Source organism: Dendropsophus ebraccatus, chromosome 10 (assembly GCF_027789765.1).
Source record: "Dendropsophus ebraccatus isolate aDenEbr1 chromosome 10, aDenEbr1.pat, whole genome shotgun sequence".
Taxonomy (NCBI): Eukaryota; Metazoa; Chordata; class Amphibia; order Anura; family Hylidae; genus Dendropsophus; species Dendropsophus ebraccatus.
In genome coordinates, this window is record NC_091463.1 from 4709774 (window position 1) to 4737709 (window position 27936).

General features: G+C 51.4%; 1 protein-coding gene across 8 annotated transcripts in view; it reads right to left on the bottom strand.

The window, feature by feature from the left end:
* RXRA (retinoid X receptor alpha) overlaps nt 1-27936 on the bottom strand; it is a 193611-nt gene that overhangs the window by 38648 nt on the left and 127027 nt on the right. For 7 of the 8 annotated variants that reach the window (XR_011358654.1, XM_069943181.1, XM_069943178.1 and 4 more), the window contains 2 exons: nt 16799-17055; nt 3504-3654 (listed from right to left, as the gene is read on the bottom strand). Coding sequence is in view for 7 of the 8 variants with exons in the window: in XM_069943178.1 (XP_069799279.1) it covers nt 3504-3654; nt 16799-17055 (408 nt within the window). In the remaining variant the exon portion in view is untranslated. Of the gene's footprint in view, nt 1-3503; nt 3655-16798; nt 17056-24109; nt 24190-27936 lie in introns of those variants that run through there. The other variant, XM_069943182.1, reaches the window with a different exon arrangement.

The following is a 27936-nucleotide window of genomic DNA, read 5'->3' on the forward strand; positions in this document are numbered from 1 at the left end:
ATCAGCAGTGACATCACTGTGAATACAGCCTATCCATCACTAGAGATCAGCGGTGACATCACTGAGAATACAGCCTATCCATCACTAGAGATCAGCGGTGACATCACTGAGAATACAGCCTATCCATCACTAGAGATCAGCGGTGACATCACTGAGAATACAGCCTATCCATCACTAGAGATCAGCGGTGACATCACTGAGAATACAGCCTATCCATCACTAGAGATCAGTGACATCACTGAGAATACAGCCTATCCATCACTAGAGATCAGTGACATCACTGAGAATACAACCTATCCATCACTAGAGATCAGTGACATCACTGAGAATACAGCCTATTCATCACTAGAGATCAGTGACATCACTGAGAATACAGCCTATCCATCACTAGAGATCAGTGACATCACTGAGAATACAGCCTATCCATCACTAGAGATCAGTGACATCACTGAGAATACAGCCTATCCATCACTAGAGATCAGCTGTGACATCACTGAGAATACAGCCTATCCATCACTAGAGATCAGTGACATCACTGAGAATACAGCCTATCCATCACTAGAGATCAGTGACATCACTGAGAATACAGCCTATCCATCACTAGAGATCAGTGACATCACTGAGAATACAGCCTATCCATCACTAGAGATCAGTGGTGACATCACTGAGAATACAGCCTATCCATCACTAGAGATCAGCGGTGACATCACTGAGAGTACAGCCTATCCATCACTAGAGATCAGTGACATCACTGAGAATACAGCCTATCCATCACTAGAGATCAGCGGTGACATCACTGAGAATACAGCCTATCCATCACTAGAGAATACAGCCTATCCATCACTGAGAATACAGCCTATCCATCACTAGAGATCAGTGACATAACTGAGAATACAGCCTATCCATCACTAGAGATCAGTGACATAACTGAGAATACAGCCTATCCATCACTAGAGATCAGAGGTGACATCACTGAGAATACAGCCTATCCATCACTAGAGATCAGCGGTGACATCACTGAGAATACAGCCTATCCATCACTAGAGATCAGCGGTGACATGACTGAGAATACAGCCTATCCGTCACTAGAGATCAGTGACATCACTGAGAATACAGCCTATCACTAGAGATCAGCGGTGACATCACTGAGAATCCAGCCTATCCATCACTAGAGATCAGTGACATCACTGAGAATACAGCCTATCCATCACTAGAGATCAGCGGTGACATCACTGAGAATACAGCCTATCCATCACTAGAGAGCAGCGGTGACATCACTGAGAATACAGCCTATCCATCACTAGAGATCAGCGGTGACATCACTGAGAATACAGCCTATCCATCACTAGAGATCAGCGGTGACATCACTGAGAATACAGCCTATCCACCACTAGAGATCAGCGGTGAGCATCTAGGCCGATAGCACCCTGTGTAGGAAGGTTATGTTACTGATCAGCCTAATGATTGATTATTTGGACTGGTCAAACACTAATTTCCCATCAGCCTGTGTAATGGGGGATGTGCGGCCACTGGTGACTGCAGTAATGGCCGCACTAATGATCTGCTTATTGTACATGGAGCCCTGGCTGCACGATTACCAAGCCCTGTAATAGACTATTGCTGAACTAGGTGATCAGCGGCCGTTCACGGAGCAGTCCGGGCCGTGTAATGTCCCGTCACACAGGCAGAGCATCAGACAGTCACAGAAACACATTTTACCAAGGAAGAATACAATAACTCAGAGAGAAGGGCACCGGGCGGCAGCTCTCTTGTCCAGGGGAAGCGATGGTTATGTAACATTAAAGTGCTGCACTCTAATACCAAACAGAAAGCTTTCCACCGCTATAATACACCGAGGATACGAGATCAGCAAAAACAACGGCCACTCTGGTCAAGCACTGAGCGCTGCAGAAACAAAACGCATTTCCCATGCAATGTTCCAAACCAGACGGCGGCTGAGCGAGAGAGGTCACTGCCTGCAGAATAACAGCACAAACATGGAGAAACGACAACAAGGCCTCTGCCTTCACAGGATTGGGGAACTGCTGGGGGTTGTAGTTCTGGAGAAAGAACACTGCAGGCTGTAGAGTATGCTGGGGGTTGTAGTTCTGGAGGAGGAACAGTGCAGGCTGTAGAGTATGCTGGGGGTTGTAGTTCTGGAGAAGGAACACTGCAGGCTGTAGAGTATGCTGGGGGTTGTAGTTCTGGAGAAGGAACACTGCAGGCTGTAGAGTATGCTGGGCGTTGTAGTTTTGGAGGAGGAACACTGCAGGCTGTAGAGTATGCTGGGGGTTGTAGTTCTGGAGAAGGAACACTGCAGGCTGTAGAGTATGCTGGGGGTTGTAGTTCTGGAGAAGGAACACTGCAGGCTGTAGAGTATGCTGGGGGTTGTAGTTCTGGAGAAGGAACACTGCAGGCTGTAGAGTATGCTGGGGGTTGTAGTTTTGGAGGAGGAACACTGCAGGCTGTAGAGTATGCTGGGGGTTGTAGTTCTGGAGAAGGGACACTGCAGGCTGTAGAGTATGCTGAGGGTTGTAGTTCTGGAGAAGGAACACTGCAGGCTGTAGAGTATGCTGGGGGTTGTAGTTTTGGAGGAGGAACACTGCAGGCTGTAAAGTATGCTGGGGGTTGTAGTTCTGGAGAAAGAACACTGCAGGCTGTAGAGTATGCTGGGGGTTGTAGTTCTGGAGGAGGAACACTGCAGGCTGTAGAGTATGCTAGGGGTTGTAGTTCTGGAGAAAGAACACTGCAGGCTGTAGAGTATGCTGGGGGTTGTAGTTCTGGAGGAGGAACACTGCAGGCTATAGAGTACGCTGGGGGTTGTAGTTTTGGAGGAGGAACACTGCAGGCTATAGAGTACGCTGGGGGTTGTAGTTCTTCACCAGCTAGTGGGCCACATTAGGAATTACTGTTGCAGCTGTGAGTGTGTATTGTACTGCACTACTACTGCTGGTGTGCTCACGCTCTGCGACCAGTTATTGGGGAGGGGGCCCTGTACCACTCCTTGCCATCATCAATACAGATGTTCCGCTTCCCATTTCGGGGAGGGGGGGGGGGGGGGACGCACAAGAATAGACAGTTCACTCGGTCTCCCTAACCGCACTCCAGACACGATGGAGACAGACATGTCAGAGAGGTCCCGGACCGCTCCGCGCACCCCTCACCACAACTCCCCGCGCTCCACACAACTTCCTCAGAAGATTTCATCAAACATACAAGATAAAATGCTTTGAATTGGGGACCTGACAGCGGCGGCGGCACAGAAATAATAATAATCATGTATAGACCAAATGTGAACATGTAAGGGTCCTGAAAATGGCGGAAAACCACCAATAACGGGTCATAATCACCAATCACAGGGGGAGCAGCCACAAGAGCTGACAATCACCCCACAACAAGCCTTATAGAGGAGGATTACAGAAATAACAGCGCCACATCTGACAGCAGGCTGTGTCCGGTACTGCAGGGAGCGGACATGTTATGCTATATAGAGACGTTCTTACCTGAAGATCTGTCCCCGCAGATGGCGCAGATGTGCTTGGTGAAGGCCGCCATAGCTCCTGAGGGGTGCACCGGCACTTTAAGCATGCCATTTATTCCCGGAGGAGGCTTGATGTCCTCTGAGCTGCTGACCGAATTCATGGGGGAATGGAGCTGAAAGCAAGAGAAGAAAAAACTGTCAGGGCATGCTGGGAGTTGTAGTTCTATCCAGAACATATTTTACAATACAGCGATCACAGAGATGAGAACATTATAGTCTGCCTCTCCTTCACCCCTTCATGACCAGCCAGGTCCTAATCATCGAGCAATCTATCTATTCAGTCACATTCTAAGAGCCACCGGGACATAGTGTGGTGTACGGGCCAATACCGATACTATAGTGACCGGGACATAGTGTGGTGTACAGGCCAATACCGATACTATAGTGACCGGGACATAAAGTGGTGTACAGGCCAATACTGATACTATAGTGACCGGGACATAGTGTGGTGTACAGGCCAATACCGATACTACAGTGGCCGGGACATAAAGTGGTGTACAGGCCAATACTGATACTATAGTGACCGGGACATAGTGTGGTGTACAGGCCAATACCGATACTACAGTGACCGGGACATAGTGTGGTGTACAGGCCAATACCGATACTATAGTGACCGGGACATAGTGTGGTGTACAGGCCAATACTGATACTATAGTGACCGGGACATAGTGTGGTGTACGGGCCAATACCGATACTACAGTGACCGGGACATAGTGTGGTGTACGGGCCAATACCGATACTATAGTGACCGGGACATAGCGTGGTGTACGGGCCAATACCGATACTACAGTGACCAGGACATAGCGTGGTGTACAGGCCAATACTGATACTATAGTGACCGGGACATAGTGTGGTGTACGGGCCAATACCGATACTATAGTGACCAGGACATAGTGTGGTGTACGGGCCAATACCGATACTATAGTGACCGGGACATAGCGTGGTGTACGGGCCAATACTGATACTATAGTGACCGGGACATAGTGTGGTGTACGGGCCAATACTGATACTATAGTGACCGGGACATAGTGTGGTGTACGGGCCAATACCGATACTATAGTGACCGGGACATAGTGTGGTGTACGGGCCAATACCGATACTATAGTGACCGGGACATAGTGTGGTGTACGGGCCAATACTGATACTATAGTGACCGGGACATAGCTTGGTGTACAGGCCAATACCGATACTATAGTGACCAGGACATAGCGTGGTGTACAGGCCAATACCGATACTACAGTGGCCGGGACATAGCGTGGTGTACGGGCCAATACCGATACTATAGTGACCGGAACATAGCGTGGTGTACAGGCCAATACCGATACTACAGTGACCGGGACATAACGTGGTGTACGGGCCAATACCGATACTACAGTGGCCGGGACATAGCGTGGTGTACGGGCCAATACCGATACTATAGTGACCGGGACATAGTGTGGTGTACGGGCCAATACCGATACTATAGTGACCGGGACATAGCGTGGTGTACAGGCCAATACTGATACTATAGTGACCGGGACATAGTGTGGTGTACGGGCCAATACCGATACTATAGTGACCAGGACACAGTGTGGTGTACAGGCCAATACTGATACTATAGTGACCGGGACATAGTGTGGTGTACGGGCCCATACTGATACTATAGTGACCGGGACATAGCGTAGTGTACGGGCCAATACCGATACTATAGTGACCGGGACATAGTGTGGTGTACAGGCCAATACTGATACTATAGTGACCGGGACATAGTGTGGTGTACGGGCCAATACCGATACTATAGTGACCGGGACATAGCGTGGTGTACGGGCCCATACCGATACTATAGTGACCGGGACATAGTGTGGTGTACAGGCCAATACCGATACTATAGTGACCGGGACATAGCGTGGTGTACGGGCCAATACCGATACTATAGTGACCGGGACATAGCGTGGTGTACGGGCCAATACTGATACTATAGTGACCGGGATATAGCGTGGTGTACGGGCCAATACCGATACTACAGTGACCGGGACATAGCGTGGTGTACAGGCCAATACCGATACTATAGTGACCGGGACATAGCGTGGTGTACGGGCCCATACCGATACTATAGTGACCGGGACATAGCGTGGTGTACGGGCCCATACCGATACTATAGTGACCGGGATATAGCGTGGTGTACAGGCCAATACCGATACTACAGTGGCCGGGACATAGCGTGGTGTACGGGCCAATACCGATACTACAGTGGCCGGGACAATATAACCTGAATGGAGTCAACTAACTGACCAGGTTTCGGCCATTAAGGTTAGTGGGAAGCGTGCCAGCACAGACGCATACGTGCCGGGCCAGAGCTTCGTGTCCTACAAGTAATTATGTGAGACTTTTGGGCGGGTGGTGTCTCCGGCGTGACGCCAGCCTTCATCAGGGATCGGGGCGCTGCCTACGGCCTCACCTTTTCTGCTCTTACACAATTCCTCCTTCTATATCAAAGACTTATAATTGCCGTAAGTATTTGATTACTCCACCAATAAAAATAAAAAAAATTCCCCTAAGTACTTGTAGTTTACTGCGCCGCCATAAAGCAATGTCATGCCTCCGGGCCTAATAACCGGACTGGACCGGACGTTCCCCCGGCCGGGAGACCTCGCAGCATATAAACTTTCGCACCCTTGGAAAGAAATTATGGAAAAGGCTGAGATGAGAGGAGCATGATGGGATACACAGAGTCATTGCCTAATCAGCCTGACCAAGTGTCTGGCAGGCGCTCCGCAACATCAAAAGTAGCTGGAGCGCAGCGAGTGCGGCGGCGAGAGGGGGGGGGCAGCTTTACAGGATCACAGCGGCGGGGGGTGGGGGGGGTGGAAGCAGCTTTACAGGATCACAGCGGCGGGGGGTGGGGGGGGGTGGAAGCAGCTTTACAGGATCACAGGCCTCCACCAAGACTCAAGTGTTTTATCTAAAGCTCAAGGAGGGCGATGAATCTGTGTCAGGTCAGAGGGGTGGGAGGACTGGAAGAGCTGCGGCAATTAGAGCCATTATCTACAGGATGCAGCTGTCTGTCTGTCCTCCATGCTTTATACTGCAGCAATAAGAGGAGCCATTATCTACAGGACGCTGCTGTCTGTCCTCCATGCTTTATACTGCAGCAATAAGAGGAGCCATTATCTACAGGACGCTGCTGTCTGTCCTCCATGCTTTATACTGCAGCAATAAGAGGAGCCATTATCTACAGGACGCTGCTGTCAGTCTGTCCTCCATGCTTTATACTGCAGCAATAAGAGGAGCCATTATCTACAGGACGCTGCTGTCTGTCCGTCCTCCATGCTTTATACTGCAGCAATAAGAGCAGCCATTATCTACAGGACGCTGCTATCTGTCCTCCATGCTTTATACTGCAGCAATAAGAGGAGCCATTATCTACAGGACGCTGCTGTCAGTCTGTCCTCCATGCTTTATACTGCAGCAATAAGAGGAGCCATTATCTACAGGACGCTGCTGTCCGTCCTCCATGCTTTATACTGCAGCAATAAGAGGAGCCATTATCTACAGGACGCTGCTGTCTGTCCTCCATGCTTTATACTGCAGCAATAAGAGGAGCCATTATCTACAGGACGCTGCTGTCTGTCCGTCCTCCATGCTTTATACTGCAGCAATAAGAGGAGCCATTATCTACAGGACGCTGCTGTCTGTCCTCCATGCTTTATACTGCAGCAATAAGAGGAGCCATTATCTACAGGACGCTGCTGTCCGTCTGTCCTTCATGCTTTATACTGCAGCAATAAGAGGAGCCATTATCTACAGGACGCTGCTGTCAGTCTGTCCTCCATGCTTTATACTGCAGCAATAAGAGGAGCCATTATCTACAGGACGCTGCTGTCTGTCCTCCATGCTTTATACTGCAGCAATAAGAGGAGCCATTATCTACAGGACGCTGCTGTCTGTCCTCCATGCTTTATACTGCAGCAATAAGAGGAGCCATTATCTACAGGACGCTGCTCTCCGTCCTCCATGCTTTATACTGCAGCAATAAGAGGAGCCATTATCTACAGGACGCTGCTGTCTGTCTGTCCTCCATGCTTTATACTGCAGCAATAAGAGGAGCCATTATCTACAGGACGCTGCTGTCTGTCTGTCCGTCCTCCATGCTTTATACTGCAGCAATAAGAGGAGCCATTATCTACAGGACGCTGCTGTCCGTCTGTCCTCCATGCTTTATACTGCAGCAATAAGAGGAGCCATTATCTACAGGACGCTGCTGTCTGTCCTCCATGCTTTATACTGCAGCAATAAGAGGAGCCATTATCTACAGGACGCTGCTGTCTGTCTGTCCGTCCTCCATGCTTTATACTGCAGCAATAAGAGGAGCCATTATCTACAGGACGCTGCTGTCCGTCCTCCATGCTTTATACTGCAGCAATAAAAGGAGCTATTATCTACAGGACGCTGCTGTCCGTCTATCCTCCATGCTTTATACTGCAGCAATAAGAGGAGCCATTATCTACAGGAGGCTGCTGTCCGTCTGTCCTCCATGCTTTATACTGCAGCAATAAGAGGAGCCATTATCTACAGGACGCTGCTGTCCGTCTGTCCTCCATGCTTTATACTGCAGCAATAAGAGGAGCCATTATCTACAGGACGCTGCTCTCCGTCTGTCCTCCATGCTTTATACTGCAGCAATAAGAGGAGCCATTATCTACAGGACGCTGCTGTCTGTCCTCCATGCTTTATACTGCAGCAATAAGAGGAGCCATTATCTACAGGACGCTGCTCTCCGTCTGTCCTCCATGCTTTATACTGCAGCAATAAGAGGAGCCATTATCTACAGGACGCTGCTGTCCGTCCTCCATGCTTTATACTGCAGCAATAAGAGAGGAGCCATTATCTATAGGACGCTGCTGTCTGTCCTCCATGCTTTATACTGCAGCAATAAGAGGAGCCATTATCTACAGGATGCTGCTGTCCGTCCTCCATGCTTTATACTGCAGCAATAAGAGGAGCCATTATCTACAGGACGCTGCTGTCCGTCTGTCCTCCATGCTTTATACTGCAGCAATAAGAGGAGCCATTATCTACAGGACGCTGCTGTCTGTCCGTCCTCCATGCTTTATACTGCAGCAATAAGAGGAGCCATTATCTACAGGACGCTGCTCTCCGTCTGTCCTCCATGCTTTATACTGCAGCAATAAGAGGAGCCATTATCTACAGGACGCTGCTGTCTGTCCTCCATGCTTTATACTGCAGCAATAAGAGGAGCCATTATCTACAGGACGCTGCTGTCTGTCCTCCATGCTTTATACTGCAGCAATAAGAGGAGCCATTATCTACAGGACGCTGCTGTCCGTCCTCCATGCTTTATACTGCAGCAATAAGAGGAGCCATTATCTACAGGACGCTGCTGTCCGTCCTCCATGCTTTATACTGCAGCAATAAGAGGAGCCATTATCTACAGGACGCTGCTGTCCCTCCTCCATGCTTTATACTGCAGCAATAAGAGGAGCCATTATCTACAGGACGCTGCTGTCAGTCTGTCCTCCATGCTTTATACTGCAGCAATAAGAGGAGCCATTATCTACAGGACGCTGCTGTCCGTCTGTCCTTCATGCTTTATACTGCAGCAATAAGAGGAGCCATTATCTACAGGACGCTGCTGTCCGTCTGTCCTCCATGCTTTATACTGCAGCAATAAGAGGAGCCATTATCTACAGGACGCTGCTGTCTGTCCGTCCTCCATGCTTTATACTGCAGCAATAAGAGGAGCCATTATCTACAGGAGGCTGCTGTCTGTCCTCCATGCTTTATACTGCAGCAATAAGAGGAGCCATTATCTACAGGACGCTGCTGTCCGTCCTCCATGCTTTATACTGCAGCAATAAGAGGAGCCATTATCTACAGGACGCTGCTCTCCGTCTGTCCTCCATGCTTTATACTGCAGCAATAAGAGGAGCCATTATCTACAGGACGCTGCTGTCCGTCTGTCCTCCATGCTTTATACTGCAGCAATAAGAGGAGCCATTATCTACAGGACGCTGCTGTCTGTCCGTCCTCCATGCTTTATACTGCAGCAATAAGAGGAGCCATTATCTATAGGACGCTGCTGTCTGTCCTCCATGCTTTATACTGCAGCAATAAGAGGAGCCATTATCTACAGGACGCTGCTGTCCGTCCTCCATGCTTTATACTGCAGCAATAAGAGGAGCCATTATCTACAGGACGCTGCTCTCCGTCTGTCCTCCATGCTTTATACTGCAGCAATAAGAGGAGCCATTATCTACAGGACGCTGCTGTCCGTCCTCCATGCTTTATACTGCAGCAATAAGAGGAGCCATTATCTACAGGACGCTGCTGTCTGTCCTCCATGCTTTATACTGCAGCAATAAGAGGAGCCATTATCTACAGGAGGCTGCTGTCCGTCCTCCATGCTTTATACTGCAGCAATAAGAGGAGCCATTATCTACAGGACGCTGCTGTCTGTCCTCCATGCTTTATACTGCAGCAATAAGAGGAGCCATTATCTACAGGACGCTGCTGTCCGTCTGTCCTCCATGCTTTATACTGCAGCAATAAGAGCAGCCATTATCTACAGGACGCTGCTGTCTGTCCTCCATGCTTTATACTGCAGCAATAAGAGGAGCCATTATCTACAGGACGCTGCTCTCCGTCCTCCATGCTTTATACTGCGGCAATAAGAGGAGCCATTATCTACAGGAAGCGCTTTGTTAGCAGGTATTATCATGTGCAAGATGAAGACGTAACCTCCCTGAAATGAGAGATCAGTGATTGGGTAGGGACGGACTAAGAGCGATGTCATGTGTCCAGTGCGTGACATCACCGGCAGAACAAGCCCGACAGCATCTCCTACAGCCTGTACATTGTTTACAAAAATCCCACCAAACTGATCAGCTCTAAGGGGGGCATCAACGTGTGCTGTCCTGCCACACAGCACCCACAGGGGGCAATACACAGATCCTCATAGATGCATGTAATACAGAAGCACTGCAGATGTGTTTTGTGGACAACAGATTTGTGGTGGCCGCCCCTTTAAGGCTTTCAATAGGCTGCAGTTCACAAGGCAAACATACTGCAGTCATGCAGCTTCTAGAGACTTTGATAGAGAATCTGCATCACAACTTACTAATACTGCAAAAAAACCTGTGATACATTAGGCCTAGAAAGCGTCTGGTTGTATTCAGGATACAGCCCCCCAATAGCTGCACTGTGTTCCCCAACTGATAGACACCCCAAGGAATCAATGGCAGAAGGCACGTCCAATGTCCTCCACCCCCTGCAGAGCTCTACAGGCCAGAGGACTGTGCCCTGTAACCATGGTACTGTGCGCCCAGATGTGCTGCCCCTGGGGATGCCACAGGACTGTGCCCTGTAACCATGGTACTGTGCGCCCAGATGTGCTGCCCCTGGGGATGCCAGAGGACTGTGCCCTGTAACCATGGTACTGTGCGCCCAGATGTGCTGCCCCTGGGGATGCCAGAGGACTGTGCCCTGTAACCATGGTACTGTGCGCCCAGATGTGCTGCCCCTGGGGATGCCAGAGGACTGTGCCCTGTAACCATGGTACTGTGCGCCCAGATGTGCTGCCCCTGGGGATGCCAGAGGACTGTGCCCTGTAACCATGGTACAGTGCGACCAGATGTGCTGCCCCTGGGGATGCCAGAGGACTGTGCCCTGTAACCATGGTACTGTGCGCCCAGATGTGCTGCCCCTGGGGATGCCAGAGGACTGTGCCCTGTAACCATGGTACAGTGCGACCAGATGTGCTGCCCCTGGGGATGCCAGAGGACTGTGCCCTGTAACCATGGTACTGTGCGCCCAGATGTGCTGCCCCTGGGGATGCCAGAGGACTGTGCCCTGTAACCATGGTACTGTGCGCCCAGATGTGCTGCCCCTGTGAATGCCGGAGGACTGTGCCCTGTAACCATGGTACTGTGCGCCCAGATGTGCTGCCCCTGGGAATACCGGAGGACTGTTCCCTGTAACCATGGTACTGTGCTCTCTGTGCTGCCCCTGGTGATGCCAGGTACTATACTGGAGCACTGTGCTGCCCCTGGTGATGCCAGGCTCTATAGACCGGAGGACTGTGCCCTGTAACCATGGTACTGTGCTCTCTGTGCTGCCCCTGGTGATGCCGGAGGACTGTGCCCTGTAACCATGGTACTGTGCTCTCTGTGCTGCCCCTGGTGATGCCGGAGGACTGTGCCCTGTAACCATGGTACTGTGCTCTCTGTGCTGCCCCTGGTGATGCCGGAGGACTGTGCCCTGTAACCATGGTACTGTGCTCTCTGTGCTGCCCCTGGTGATGCCGGAGGACTGTGCCCTGTAACCATGGTACTGTGCTCTCTGTGCTGCCCCTGGTGATGCCGGAGGACTGTGCCCTGTAACCATGGTACTGTGCTCTCTGTGCTGCCCCTGGTGATGCCGGAGGACTGTGCCCTGTAACCATGGTACTGTGCTCTCTGTGCTGCCCCTGGTGATGCCGGAGGACTGTGCCCTGTAACCATGGTACTGTGCTCTCTGTGCTGCCCCTGGTGATGCCGGAGGACTGTGCCCTGTAACCATGGTACTGTGCTCTCTGTGCTGCCCCTGGTGATGCCGGAGGACTGTGCCCTGTAACCATGGTACTGTGCTCTCTGTGCTGCCCCTGGTGATGCCGGAGGACTGTGCCCTGTAACCGTGGTACTGTGCTCTCTGTGCTGCCCCTGGTGATGCCGGAGGACTGTGCCCTGTAACCATGGTACTGTGCTCTCTGTGCTGCCCCTGGTGATGCCGGAGGACTGTGCCCTGTAACCGTGGTACTGTGCTCTCTGTGCTGCCCCTGGTGATGCCGGAGGACTGTGCCCTGTAACCGTGGTACTGTGCTCTCTGTGCTGCCCCTGGTGATGCCGGAGGACTGTGCCCTGTAACCATGGTACTGTGCTCTCTGTGCTGCCCCTGGTGATGCCGGAGGACTGTGCCCTGTAACCATGGTACTGTGCTCTCTGTGCTGCCCCTGGTGATGCCGGAGGACTGTGCCCTGTAACCATGGTACTGTGCTCTCTGTGCTGCCCCTGGTGATGCCGGAGGACTGTGCCCTGTAACCGTGGTACTGTGCTCTCTGTGCTGCCCCTGGTGATGCCGGAGGACTGTGCCCTGTAACCATGGTACTGTGCTCTCTGTGCTGCCCCTGGTGATGCCGGAGGACTGTGCCCTGTAACCATGGTACTGTGCTCTCTGTGCTGCCCCTGGTGATGCCGGAGGACTGTGCCCTGTAACCATGGTACTGTGCTCTCTGTGCTGCCCCTGGTGATGCCGGAGGACTGTGCCCTGTAACCATGGTACTGTGCTCTCTGTGCTGCCCCTGGTGATGCCGGAGGACTGTGCCCTGTAACCATGGTACTGTGCTCTCTGTGCTGCCCCTGTTGATGCCGGAGGACTGTGCCCTGTAACCATGGTACTGTGCTCTCTGTGCTGCCCCTGGTGATGCCGGAGGACTGTGCCCTGTAACCATGGTACTGTGCTCTCTGTGCTGCCCCTGGTGATGCCGGAGGACTGTGCCCTGTAACCATGGTACTGTGCTCTCTGTGCTGCCCCTGGTGATGCCTGAGGACTGTGCCCTGTAACCATGGTACTGTGCTCTCTGTGCTGCCCCTGGTGATGCCAGGCTCTATAGACCGGAGGACTGTGCCCTGTAACCATGGTACTGTGCTCTCTGTGCTGCCCCTGGTGATGCCGGAGGACTGTGCCCTGTAACCATGGTACTGTGCTCTCTGTGCTGCCCCTGTTGATGCCGGAGGACTGTGCCCTGTAACCGTGGTACTGTGCTCTCTGTGCTGCCCCTGGTGATGCCGGAGGACTGTGCCCTGTAACCATGGTACTGTGCTCTCTGTGCTGCCCCTGTTGATGCCGGAGGACTGTGCCCTGTAACCATGGTACTGTGCTCTCTGTGCTGCCCCTGGTGATGCCAGAGGACTGTGCCCTGTAACCATGGTACTGTGCTCTCTGTGCTGCCCCTGGTGATGCCGGAGGACTGTGCCCTGTAACCATGGTACTGTGCTCTCTGTGCTGCCCCTGGTGATGCCGGAGGACTGTGCCCTGTAACCATGGTACTGTGCTCTCTGTGCTGCTCTCACCTGGATAAGTCAATGTCTCTTATGACATTTCTGCGTCTGTGAAGAACAATAAGATCACACAATAGCGGAGCTGTGTTCTCGCCTCCTCTCTACATGAATAGACGCCTGTTCTCTGGGTGACTGCCGCCTGCACCAGGAGATTTCCATTTTTAATGTCACCTTTTCCAGACAATGACTCTTGTATAAACCTATATCCAGTATACTGTAATATAGTGAGCAGGCCTGGTCCACTGCGCCGCCATGTCTGTGGGAGAGCGTATCACTATATGCAGTATACAGTGATGTTATATATCAGACCCCACACTGCACCATCACCCTTCTAGTCTATGTTCAGACTGCACATCATCCACTGCTTCCTCTTCCTCTTGTGCTGTTACTACAACTCCCATCCTCCCCGACACTCGTGTAGTACAACTCCCTCATAAATCCTCCTTGGCAGTGGTAATACAGGAGCGCCCGTGTGGTGACTCTGGATCAGGAAGCAGCATTGACGCCTCCAGGTGCCGGGGGGGGGGGGGGTGGCTCCGTGCAGGATGCTGTCCAGTATAAGGTGGCGATGACGGGATGGCAGGTGGCGATGAGGGGGCGGCAGGTGGCGATGACGGGATGACAGGTGGCGATGACGGGATGGCAGGTGGCGATGAGGGGGCGGCAGGTGTCGATGACGGGGCGACAGGTGGCGATGAGGGGGCGGCAGGTGTTGATGACGGGGCGACAGGTGGCGATGAGGGGGTGACAGGTGTCGATGACGGGGCGACAGGTGGCGATGAGGGGGTGACAGGTGGCGATGAGGGGGTGACAGGTGGCGATGAGGGGGTGACAGGTGGCGATGAGGGGGTGACAGGTGGCGATGACGGGATGGCAGGTGTCGATGACGGGATGGCAGGTGTCGATGAGGGGGCGGCAGGTGTCGATGACGGGATGACAGGTGGCGATGACGGGATGGCAGGTGGCGATGAGGGGGCGGCAGGTGTCGATGACGGGGCGACAGGTGGCGATGAGGGGGCGGCAGGTGTCGATGACGGGGCGACAGGTGGCGATGAGGGGGCGACAGGTGGCGATGAGGGGGCGGCAGGTGGCGATGAGGGGGCGACAGGTGGCGATGAGGGGGCGACAGGTGGCGATGAGGGGGTGACAGGTGGCGATGAGGGGGTGACAGGTGGCGATGAGGGGGTGACAGGTGGCGATGAGGGGGTGACAGGTGGCGATGAGGGGGTGACAGGTGGCGATGAGGGGGTGACAGGTGGCAGTCAGCTGCTGGTGCCCTGTTGCTTATTTTAGTGTAAGCTCCTTACCTCTGGGAGGGGGGACCTGAGGGGATTTAGACATTAGATAATCTTCCCGTCGGTCGGCCCTCCCTCCCTCCGCTGCTGGGGACAGGAAATGTCACATCCCATGATCATTAACCCTGTAACCGGATTTACGTTGCTACATTAACGTGTAATCTGCACAGCCGGTCCCGGTCAGATGTCAGCGCCCACACGTATAAGGCGTCTTTATATCACGTCACATCTAATTTTAGGCCTGGGAAGTTCTATGTTATCAGCCATTACAGGTGGGAAAGACCGAGTGATAGAAAGTGCTGTAGTGACCCCCGGGGGCCACACTTGTGTCTGTAAGTCTATAGGATCCCACATTACTGGACAGAAAGTCTGATGTATAGATAGAAAATTATTCCTCAACATTCACATCTATATCTCTGCTACCCTGAGTAATGCTGGCCATATACACTGGATAGCGGTCAGCGGGCAACCATTGCTCCCATCCTGCCCCCCGTAACACACACTCAACTAAGGAGCCAAGTGTTCTGAATAAGGAAACGGGAGTAAGCCAATGCCAAACACATCTGTCTCCTCAGGACCCCTCTGTTCCCTCCCTCCAGACTCCCCAGGACTGTTCTGTCCCCTCCCTCCAGACTTACTGGGACCCCTCTGTTCCCTCCCTCCAGACTCCCCAGGACTGTTCTGTCCCCTCCCTCCAGACTTACTGGGACCCCTCTGTTCCCTCCCTCCAGACTCCCCAGGACTGTTCTGTCCCCTCCCTCCAGACTTACTGGGACCCCTCTGTTCCCTCCCTCCAGACTCCCCAGGACTGTTCTGTCCCCTCCCTCCAGACTCCCCAGGACTGTTCTGTCCCCTCCCTCCAGACTCCTCAGGACTGTTCTGTTCCCTCCCTCCAGACTCCCCAGGACTGTTCTGTCCCCTCCCTCCAGACTTACTGGGACCCCTCTGTTCCCTCCCTCCAGACTCCCCAGGACTGTTCTGTCCCCTCCCTCCAGACTTACTGGGACCCCTCTGTTCCCTCCCTCCAGACTCCCCAGGACTGTTCTGTCCCCTCCCTCCAGACTTACTGGGACCCCTCTGTTCCCTCCCTCCAGACTCCCCAGGACTGTTCTGTCCCCTCCCTCCAGACTCCTCTGTCCCCTCAGGACTGTTCTGTTCCCTCCCTCCAGACTCCCCAGGACTGTTCTGTCCCCTCCCTCCAGACTCCCCAGGACTGTTCTGTCCCCTCTCTCCAGACTCCCCAGGACTGTTCTGATCCCTCCCTCCAGACTCCTCAGGACTGTTCTGTCCCCTCCCTCCAGACTCCCCAGGACTGTTCTGTCCCCTCCCTCCAGACTCCCCAGGACTGTTCTGTCCCCTCCCTCCAGACTCCCTAGGACTGTTCTGTCCCCTCCTTCCAGACTCCCCAGGACTGTTCTGTCCCCTCCCTCCAGACTCCTCTGTCCCCTCAGGACTGTTCTGTACTCTCACTCCAGACTCCTCAGAACTGTTCTGTCCCCTCCCTCCAGACTCCCCAGGACTGTTCTGTCCCCTCCCTCCAGACTTACTGGGACCCCTCTGTTCCCTCCCTCCAGACTCCCCAGGACTGTTCTGTCCCCTCCCTCCAGACTCCCCAGGACTGTTCTTTCCCCTCCCTCCAGACTCCTCTGTCCCCTCAGGACTGTTCTGTCCCCTCCCTCCAGACTCCCCAGGACTGTTCTGTCCCCTCCCTCCAGACTCCTCAGGTCTGTTCTGTCCCCTCCCCTATGTGGAGGGATAGTTGTGAGGCCCCATACACATAAAATGATTGCTGGGTCAAGCTGGCATTAAGCTAGTGTGTATGGTCAGCTTTACAAATAGAATAAAATGTAATAATTCTGGTGACTCACCTGCGGACTGCTGGTGCCGAACCCCATGCCCGGTCCAGACGACAGCGACATTGAAGGACCCAGAGGTGGGCTGATGACGGAGAACGGTGGACCCATTCCATTGATGGGAGAGTTGAGAGGTGAGTGGAGCTGGGTGGGGGAGCCCAATGATGGGCTTATCCCGGAACTGCTGAGGGATGGATGCAGCAGAGGTGCGCTCATAGAACCACGGATACTCGGTGAGTTCAGGGAGCTGGAATTAACCTGGGTGGAAAAATCTGAAAAACAAGAAGAAAAGACCATAAAGGATATTAGAACCGGTGGATTAAGACGCCAGAGAACAAACTTAACCAGAGGATGAAATGTGATCTCTCTCAAGACCAATGGACATGGCAGTGGGGGTGTGGTCATGGTGGTGGGGGTGTGGCCATGGCAGTGGGGGTGTGGCCATGGCAGTGGGGGGGTGGCCATGGCAGTGGGGGGGTGGCCATGGCAGTGGGGGTGTGGCCATGGCAGTGGGGGTGTGGCCATGGCAGTGGGGGGGTGGCCATGAAAGAGGTGGGGCGTGAGATACAAAAGGATCTTCCCCTACAGAGCTGCCCTAGCCCAGTGCATTATGGGAAGATTAAAGGGCCAAGCATGCTGGAAATGTTGCCTCTTTGTAGAAGGTAAGGAAATCCATTTTGGCGCTGGGCCCGGCACTGATCCCGATACGATCAACCACAGCGCAGTTCCTAAATCCCCGGATAACTGGGAAATGACATCAACCTGCATGCACACTGTCTGTCTTCATGTAACTAATCCCACGTGTGTCCTATGTGCAGACATATGCTTTATTTCCCTGCCTGGATGACATCATGTTGTGGGTTGCTGAGGGCCCGAGCCGCCGGGGCCACCTGGCACACGTTTCCTGCCTCACCAGCTTCACATGTTACATATAGAACCAGAACAAGCTCCACTCACAGGACACAAGTACAAAGCTAAGTGCGTGTGTGAATGACGTCTTCCATCACGACGCCGGCAACAATCCCCACAAACACATCATTAGATGAGGGAGCAGGAGGAGATGTTCTGCAGAGGAGACGTCAGTGACGCTATGCAATATCACACACCTCAACGTCCAAAAGATGAAGGTGCACAGCAACATGGCGGCCACCAGCAAGGGACGGCCACAGTATAATACCAGCGTGGAGCCCAAAGATGGACCAAAGACTGGTGCATTATAAGGCTATAATTTATAAGGTTACAGGTGAATGCTGGGATCCAAACAACGTCCAGCAGCCGTGCAGCCATCTCTATAGGGTACAGCGTTACACGGCCATCTCTATAGGGTACAGCATTACACGGCCATGTCTATAGCACACAGCATTACACGGCCATCTCTATAGGGTACAGCATTACACGGCCATCTCTATAGCGCACAGCATTACACGGCCATCTTTATAGCGCACAGCATTACACGGCCATCTCTATAGGGTACAGCGTTACACGGCCATCTCTATAGGGTACAGCATTACACGGCCATCTCTATAGCGTACAGCATTACACGGCCATCTCTATAGCGTACAGCATTACACGGCCATCTTTATAGCGCACAGCATTACACGGCCATCTCTATAGCGTACCTCATTACACGGCCATCTTTATAGGGTACAGCATTACACGGCCATCTCTATAGCGTACAGCATTACACGGCCATCTCTATAGCGTACAGCATTACACGGCCATCTCTATAGGGTACAGCATTACACGACCATGTCTATAGCACACAGCATTACACGGCCATCTCTATAGCGTACAGCATTACACGGCCATCTTTATAGCGCACAGCATTACACGGCCATCTCTATAGCGTACAGCATTACACGGCCATCTTTATAGCGCACAGCATTACACGGCCATCTCTATAGCGTACCTCATTACACGGCCATCTTTATAGGGTACAGCATTACACGGCCATCTCTATAGCGTACAGCATTACACGGCCATCTTTATAGCGCACAGCATTACACGGCCATCTTTATAGGGTACAGCATTACACGGCCATCTCTATAGCGTACAGCATTACACGGCCATCTCTATAGCGTACAGCATTACACGGCCATCACTTGTGCAGCACACAGCATTACACGGCCATCTCTATAGCGTACAGCATTACACGGCCATCTCTATAGCGTACAGCATTACACGGCCATCTCTATAGCGTACAGCATTACACGGCCATCTCTATAGCGTACAGCATTACACGGCCATCTCTATAGCGTACAGCATTACACGGCCATCACTTGTGCAGCACACAGCATTACACGGCCATCTTTATAGGGTACAGCATTACACGGCCATCTCTATAGCGTACAGCATTACACGGCCATCTCTATAGCGTACAGCATTACACGGCCATCTCTATAGCGTACAGCATTACACGGCCATCTCTATAGCGTACAGCATTACACGGCCATCACTTGTGCAGCACACAGCATTACACGGCCATCTCTATAGCGCACAGCATTACACGGCCATCTTTATAGCGCACAGCATTACACGGCCATCTCTATAGCGTACTGCATTACACGGCCATCTCTATAGCGTACAGCATTACACGGCCATCTCTATAGGGTACAGCATTACACGGCCATCTCTATAGCGTACAGCATTACACGGCCATCTCTATAGGGTACAGCATTACACGGCCATCTCTATAGCGTACAGCATTACACGGCCATCTCTATAGGGTACAGCATTACACGGCCATCTCTATAGCGCACAGCATTACACGGCCATCTCTATAGGGTACAGCATTACACGGCCATCTCTATAGGGTATAGCATTACACGGCCATCTTTATAGCGCACAGCATTACACGGCCATCTCTATAGGGTACAGCATTACACGGCCATCTCTATAGGGTACAGCATTACACGGCCATCTCTATAGGGTACAGCATTACACGGCCATCTCTATAGCGTACAGCATTACACGGCCATCTCTATAGGGTACAGCATTACACGGCCATCTCTATAGGGTACAGCATTACACGGCCATCTCTATAGGGTACAGCATTACACGGCCATCTCTATAGGGTACAGCATTACACGGCCATCTCTATAGGGTACAGCATTACACGGCCATCTCTATAGCACACAGCATTACACGGCCATCTCTATAGCACACAGCATTACACGGCCATCTCTATAGCGTACAGCATTACACGGCCATCTCTATAGGGTACAGCATTACACGGCCATCTCTATAGGGTACAGCATTACACGGCCATCTCTATAGCACACACGTTACACGGCCATCTCTATAGCGTACAGCATTACACGGCCATCTCTATAGCGTACAGCATTACACGGCCATCTCTATAGCGTACAGCATTACACGGCCATCTCTATAGCACACACGTTACACGGCCATCTCTATAGCACACAGCATTACACGGCCATCTCTATAGCGTACAGCATTACACGGCCATCTCTATAGCGTACAGCATTACACGGCCATCTCTATAGCGTACAGCATTACACGGCCATCTCTATAGGGTACTGCATTACACGGCCATCTCTATAGCGTACAGCATTACACGGCCATCACTTGTGCAGCACACAGGCCTCTGTCATCACACTGGAATATAAATAAAACATGGCGGAAATAGGATATCCACGTATTGTGTAACATTCATCCTACATATACACATAGGCCGGCTACTAGTGACAGCGAAAGTCATTAGGAAGGAAGTTAATGTTGTATTTTTGACCCCTGGAGTCCAGTTTCATTTTCTATGACGACATTTAACAGGTAACATATAGAAAGTAACACATAATACCCGACACCTATGTATCACAGCTGGTCAGCGACCAATTCACCCCTGAGCAGCAAATATACATAAAACCTGTAATATATACTTATCTTCTACTAACCCCTATTATACCCCGGAGCTGCTGGGGTCACTGTGTACATACATTACTGATCCTGCGTTACATCCTGTATTATACCCCAGAGCTGCACTCACTATTCTGCTGGTGGGGTCACTGTGTACATACATTACTGATCCTGCGTTACATCCTGTATTATACCCCAGAGCTGCACTCACTATTCTGCTGGTGGGGTCACTGTGTACATACATTACTGATCCTGAGTTACATCCTGTATTATACCCCAGAGCTGCACTCACTATTCTGCTGGTGGGGTCACTGTGTACATACATTACATTACTGATCCTGAGTTACATCCTGTATTATACCCCAGAGCTGCACTCACTATTCTGCTGGTGGGGTCACTGTGTACATACATTACTGATCCTGAGTTACATCCTGTATTATACCCCAGAGCTGCACTCACTATTCTGCTGGTGGGGTCACTGTGTAGATACATTATATTACTGATCCTGAGTTACATCCTGTATTATACCCGAAAGCTGCACTCACTATTCTGCTGGTGGGGTCACTGTGTATATACATTACATTACTGATCCTGAGTTACATCCTGTATTATACCCCAGAGCTGCACTCACTATTCTGCTGGTGGGGTCACTGTGTACATACATTACTGATCCTGAGTTACATCCTGTATTATACCCCAGAGCTGCACTCACTATTCTGCTGGTGGGGCCACTGTATATACATTACATTACTGATCCTGAGTCACATCCTGTATTATACCCCAGAGCTGCACTCACTATTCTGCTGGTGGGGTCACTGTGTACATACAACACTGATCCGGAGTTACATCCTGTATTATACTCCAGAGCTGCACTCACTATTCTGCTGGTGGGGTCACTGTGTACATACATCACTGATCCTGTACTGATCCTGAGTTACATCCTGTATTACACCCCAGAGCTGCACTCACTATTCTGCTGGCTTGGCTCTCTCTCTATACAGTACGTATCTCCCGTCCTCTGGAGACGCAGCTGATGTATAAATCACAGAATGATCCTCCTGTTTGTCGCTCACTGGGTTTCCTATAGGACGATCTCTTCCCCTCCATGTTTGCAGCGTGCGCCATTAATAATCCACGAGGTTCTCACCACAGTCCTTACACAAATGACTAATCCAGTTTGATGGAACAATTTACACGGCGCTCTCATTAATAATGGAGACGCTCTCTTTCATGGCTGTGTGATTATTTGCACAGTAGTCGCTTCCCATTGTTCGGGGTGGACGGCGGCATGCGTACAGAGAGTAAGGACAGCTCTCCTGGCCCGCTGACATGGAAACAGGTCAATCTAATTGTGGACTGACCACCACAAGCCTCCATCTTCCCATTGTCACGTACACGGCACGACTTCTCCTGTAACGTAACCTCAGCACCAGCGCATGCTCCAAAGCCGATCTACTAGAATATAGCGCTCAGGTGTGAGATTGGAAAAGGTCATCGGATAAGTCATGTAGGTACCAGATAGGTCATAAAGGTACCGGATAAGTCATGTAGGTACCAGATAGGCCATGTATGCACCGGATAGATCATAAAGGTACCGGATAAGTCATGTAGGTACCAGATAGGCCATGTATGCACCAGATAGGTCATAAAGGTACCGGATAAGTCATGTAGGTACCAGATAGGCCATGTATGCACCGGATAGGTCATAAAGGTACCGGATAAGTCATGTAAGTACCAGATAGGCCATGTATGCACCGGATAGTTCATAAAGGTACCGGATAAGTCATGTAGGTACCAGATAGGCCATGTATGCACCGGATAGTTCATAAAGGTACCGGATAAGTCATGTAGGTACCAGATAGGCCATGAAGGTAGAGGATAAGTCATGTAGGTACCAGATAGGCCATAAGGTACAGGATAAGTCATGTAGGTAATGGATAGGTCATGAAAGTACTGGAAAAGTCATGTATCTACCAGATAACCTATGCAGGCACCGGATAACCCAAGAAGGCACCAGATAAGCCATGCAGATACCAGATAACCTATGCAGGCACCGGATAACCCAAGGCGGCACCAGATAAGCCATGTATCTACCAGATAACCTATGCAGGCACCGGATAACCCAATAAGGCACCAGATAAGCCATGCAGATACCAGATAAGCAATGTAGGTACTGGATAACCCATGCAGATACCAGATAACACATGTAGGTACTAGGTAGGCCATGAAAGTACTGGATAAGTTATGTAGATACTGGATAAGCCATGCAGGCACCCGATAAGTCATGTAGGTATCGGAGAAGCTGGCTGGGGCTCTAGTCCAGGCCTGGCTGGTGTGCGCTGCTTCCTTATGATGCTCTGGGAGTTTTAGTGTCTGGCAGCCCCCACCACCCCCTTCGTCTGCTCTCACTATCATACTTGTTCCCTATTCTATACTATCACTATGCCAGCTCTAATCTGACTAATATTTGACTTTCTACACTTTGATGCCGCCACTTCCTTCTCGTATCTGTGAGGCGGCTGTCATTCTCCCATACAGGGCGACCCACACAATGAGGACCTGGAGTCTGGGGATCCCGGTGCTATTCTTACACATCAGCGACACCGCTCCTGTGGGTGACGGACGTAACTAATATATGTCGTAACATAAGAAATGCCAACTGAAGGTTAACCCCGCGCAGACAGACAGCTGCAGCAACCCCCCCATCCCTGCTCCGCCGCCTCCAGCTGCTTCTCAGCCTGAAGATTCATCACAAATCTCTTTTTATCTTTCACACGCCGCTCACAGACAGCGAGAAAGTCGTTACGTCTTGTGATGAAGCAAAATCCTCCCGTAAACACAACGCTGCCCTATACCATTCAGAAGTCGCTGACATAGTGCATGTAGATTTGTTCCAATGCATCCAAAATACAAATGTAGCAACTGTGTTGATCCAAGTGTCTCCATGGTAACAGACTACAAGCTCTGTCTGTGCAGTCAGACTCGGCAGTAAAGTATCACTCTAACCATCTCACTTATTCCTGCTCTTTCTTTGTAGGTGACAACATACAGAGAGCATTCAGCCATTAAAGGGAACCGGTCACAATGAAAATTCAGCCTGACGTGTATCATGATATAAAGCAGGGGGAGCTGAGTCGACTCTTATATAGTTTTGTATACTCTCTATGTAATAGAGTCACTTAAATCTTTACGAGTCCAGTGGGCGGTCCATGCACACAGACAGTTGTCAATCATTGAGAATGACCGCCCACTAGACTCCTAAGTCCAGAATAAGCAGAGATTTTAATCAATAAATTACACGTTCCACTGAACCTTTTCTACAACTATGAATTGTCTCTGTTCCTCCGGCTCTATAACATGGTGCCGGCAGACAACATATAACACCACAATCATTTTTGGAGGGATGTGACCATAACCTCCTGGTTCCAGACCTGTCTGGCCGTTACTCACCCGTCCTGCCTCCTCAGAGATCACCATGCATATCTGGCCAAACCAACAATGACAAGGATCTGAGGTGTTAGTCGGCGACCGAACCTTTAATGTATGTGGGACGATTAGTTCTTTGCCTTTTTGCGTTTTCCAGTGAAACTAATTTTAGTGACATTTAGTAATCAGCAGGCACTAACCGCAGGTTTATGAAGGAAGGGATGTGACGTGAGCGGGGCAGAAAACAGGAAGTGTGAATGGAGGCAATGCTTACAACACAGATCTGTGACACAATGACTGACGCCTGCGAGAACACCTGAACTGACGAACACGACGCTCAGCAAATGACAGCTGAGTAAGCAAAGTCCAGAGCACAAGATCTGGGGGATAGAACTGGTGCAGCCAGATCCCGAGCCGTCTGTGCTGGACAATAGAGAAGGCTGCTCCTCTGTATAACGTTTCCCTAGTATTGGCTGCCATCTTCTCTCCTTACAGACAGCATGGTACACGCTCATTACACTCCTTTTTCTCTGTCATTTCTTTGCTTGCACAACCCAGCGGTGCGGTATTTGCCATTACTCCGCCAGCACATAGACTCAAAGAAAGAAATGATCTGTGTTGCAAGAGGCGGCGAGGGAGACTAGGCAGCCTTCTCATTACATCCATAGTTGGCGTTGGTCTAGAACGTCCGGATTCAGGAATTGCACTTCTTGTCAGCCGGGGTCTCAGCTTTCTCCTGGAGAACGCTCGCGGATGCCCCGCCAGTAGCTGAGCACAATCTTCCCGAAAAAGAACTTTCCCTGGTGAAATATTTTTGGCCACATGAAGCGGAGCGGACTCCAGCCTGGAGCAGAACATTAATTGATGAAGAAATCTTGCAGAACAGTCCAGCGACACTTTCTACATCTACTGCAGGAGCCCACTGGCCCATGTGCGGGATCACTGGAGGGGGACAGAGGTCGGGGGGAACGCTCAGCTTTCTCATTTCTTCTTATTATGAATTTATTGAAAAGTTTATGTTGTACATGGAGGAACAATGCTGCGCCCTTCACTGTCATGCAAATGTCACTTTTTAGAAATCAATGAGTATCTATACTACAAGCGTTTTTGAGAAACTCTGTAATAGGTTTTATTAAGCAAAAGAGTTTCCTTCTGTACTCCAAAGAGCTGTTTTCCTACCTCCCCCCCTCACTTCAGAAGACGCAGGATTTCTGAGTCCATTATTGTCTATGAGGGGGATGAGGGAGAACAGAGAGGAGAAAAGGCAGCCCTGCACAGCACATCATCCTGCAATCTTACCTCACCAGGTTCCCAAACCTGCACTGACCTTTCTGACCTGTAAATCCTGTTATATGTGCTACATAACTGTACAGCTCCTTCTCTGCTCTTCCTGCTCGCTCATCCCCCTCGGCCCCTCCACCTCCATAGGTTGTAACGGACTCAGAAACCTGCCTTTACTTTGCTCCTCTGTGATGAAGACATTTTTGTCTGATAAGGAACAAATAAGCGGGGGGGGGGGGGGGGGGGGGGGGGAGTCTGCAAAACAGCTTTTTGAATACAGAACGAGGCTTTTTTGCCAAATAAAACCTATTACAAAGGTTTCTTACAATCACTTGTACTATAAAATATAATAAACAACACTTTCAGGAACACACTGAATATAGAGGATGCTGCAAGCAATGTGCAGGAGGTCAGGGGTGGTGGGGTTGTTGCATCATTGGTGTAACCCATGTTACGGCCGAAACACGGCCTATGACACAACAGACGAGCTGCAGCTGTTTCTCATGGTTTTCAGCTGAATAGACAAATCTACATCTTTATGCACAGAGCAACACGAACACAGAATCGCATACAAATATGGAGAGAAATATTTCCCCGATCCAGCCCGAAGTGATAGCGAGATTGTGGCCGATCGGCTCTTATTACTGAAACACAACATAAAGGACCTAAAATATTCACCTGTCCAGTGAGTGCGAGAAAGGGAGCAACGCGGAGGGACAGACACCGGGGAAACCTCAGCTGCTGCACAACATCTTGAATCTCCTGATCAGAGATGCAGCTATCCTGTCCCACAATCCCTCGAAGTCCCTGCGTCGTTCTTTTCTACTATTACAAATTCTATTCATCCATTTCTAAAAGATTCATGGGACACCTGGCGTGGTCTCCACTGCGGCCCCCCCCCCCCCAAAGGAACATCATCCAGCTTTCCATGTACTGGAGGGATGCACAGAACCCATCGCTCCCTCTAGTTGGGGAAAGCTGAGTGACAACCTCCAGGAGATCAGTGATGGTTCAGCGACTGCCACCCTGCTTTCTCAGGCTCCTGAATGGGGGTTATCAGGACTGTGATGACTTGTACTGTAGTAACTTTGGGCTGGAGAAGCAATGGGCGACTCGGCACGAAGAAGTTGCAATCATTGTCGGTGTTATTGTAGACGTAATGAGGCAGCGTTTCCATGGAGACAGGCTAAAGGTTCGCAGACGCCTGTAGGAATGAGACGGTCTCGTTCCTCTACAGATGTAATTCATGGAAGCTCATGTTGAGCCAACGACAGAGCTGAAGGCGGTGACAACCGTAAGAGTGCGCCAACATCCAAAACATCCCGAAAATAAGATTGTGCAGAACCTGAAGGCTTGTGTATGTCTCTGGTGTAAATGTGGCGGCCAGACAATGGTTAGCGGTGATACATTGCTGCAGCTCAGGCCTCCAATGAGGAATGGAGAGTTCACAGCCGGGAAGGTGGCCCAGAACATCCTCCCGGGGCCCGGAGTTAGGGGTCACCATAAATAAGCCGAGGACCTGTGCTGCTGGGCAAACAGAGCTGGGGCAACCCCGGCACTCCACAACGCCCTGTGCCCTCTCTCCATCAACACATATCAGTTACGTCAGGGGTCTGACACCAGGCGGCAGCCAACTGGGAACAGACGTCCACCTGCAGACTGGGGGAGCACAGGAAGCATTCTGCAGGTCAGGACCATCCCAACACTGGGAACAGACGGCCACCTGCAGACTGGGGGAGCACAGGAAGCATTGTGCAGGTCAGGACCATCCCAACACTGGGAACAGACGGCCACCTGCAGACTGGGGGAGCACAGGAAGCATTCTGCAGGTCAGGACCATCCCAACACTGGGAACAGACGGCCACCTGCAGACTGGGGGAGCACAGGAAGCATTCTGCAGGTCAGGACCATCCCAACACTGGGAACAGACGGCCACCTGCAGACTGGGGGAGCACAGGAAGCATTCTGCAGGTCAGGACCATCCCAACACTGGGAACAGACGGCCACCTGCAGACTGGGACCAGCTGGGAGAGCACAGGAAGCATTGGGCAGGTCAGGACCATCCCAACACTGGGAACAGACGGCCACCTGCAGACTGGGGGAGCACAGGAAGCATTCTGCAGGTCAGGACCATCCCAACACTGGGAACAGACGGCCACCTGCAGACTGGGGGAGCACAGGAAGCATTCTGCAGGTCAGGACCATCCCAACACTGGGAACAGACGGCCACCTGCAGACTGGGGGAGCACAGGAAGCATTCTGCAGGTCAGGACCATCCCAACACTGGGAACAGACGGCCACCTGCAGACTGGGGGAGCACAGGAAGCATTCTGCAGGTCAGGACCATCCCAACACTGGGAACAGACGGCCACCTGCAGACTGGGGGAGCACAGGAAGCATTCTGCAGGTCAGGACCATCCCAACACTGGGCACAGACGGCCACCTGCAGACTGGGGGAGCACAGGAAGCATTCTGCAGGTCAGGACCATCCCAACACTGGGCACAGACGGCCACCTGCAGACTGGGACCAGCTGGGAGAGCACAGGAAGCATTCTGCAGGTCAGGACCAT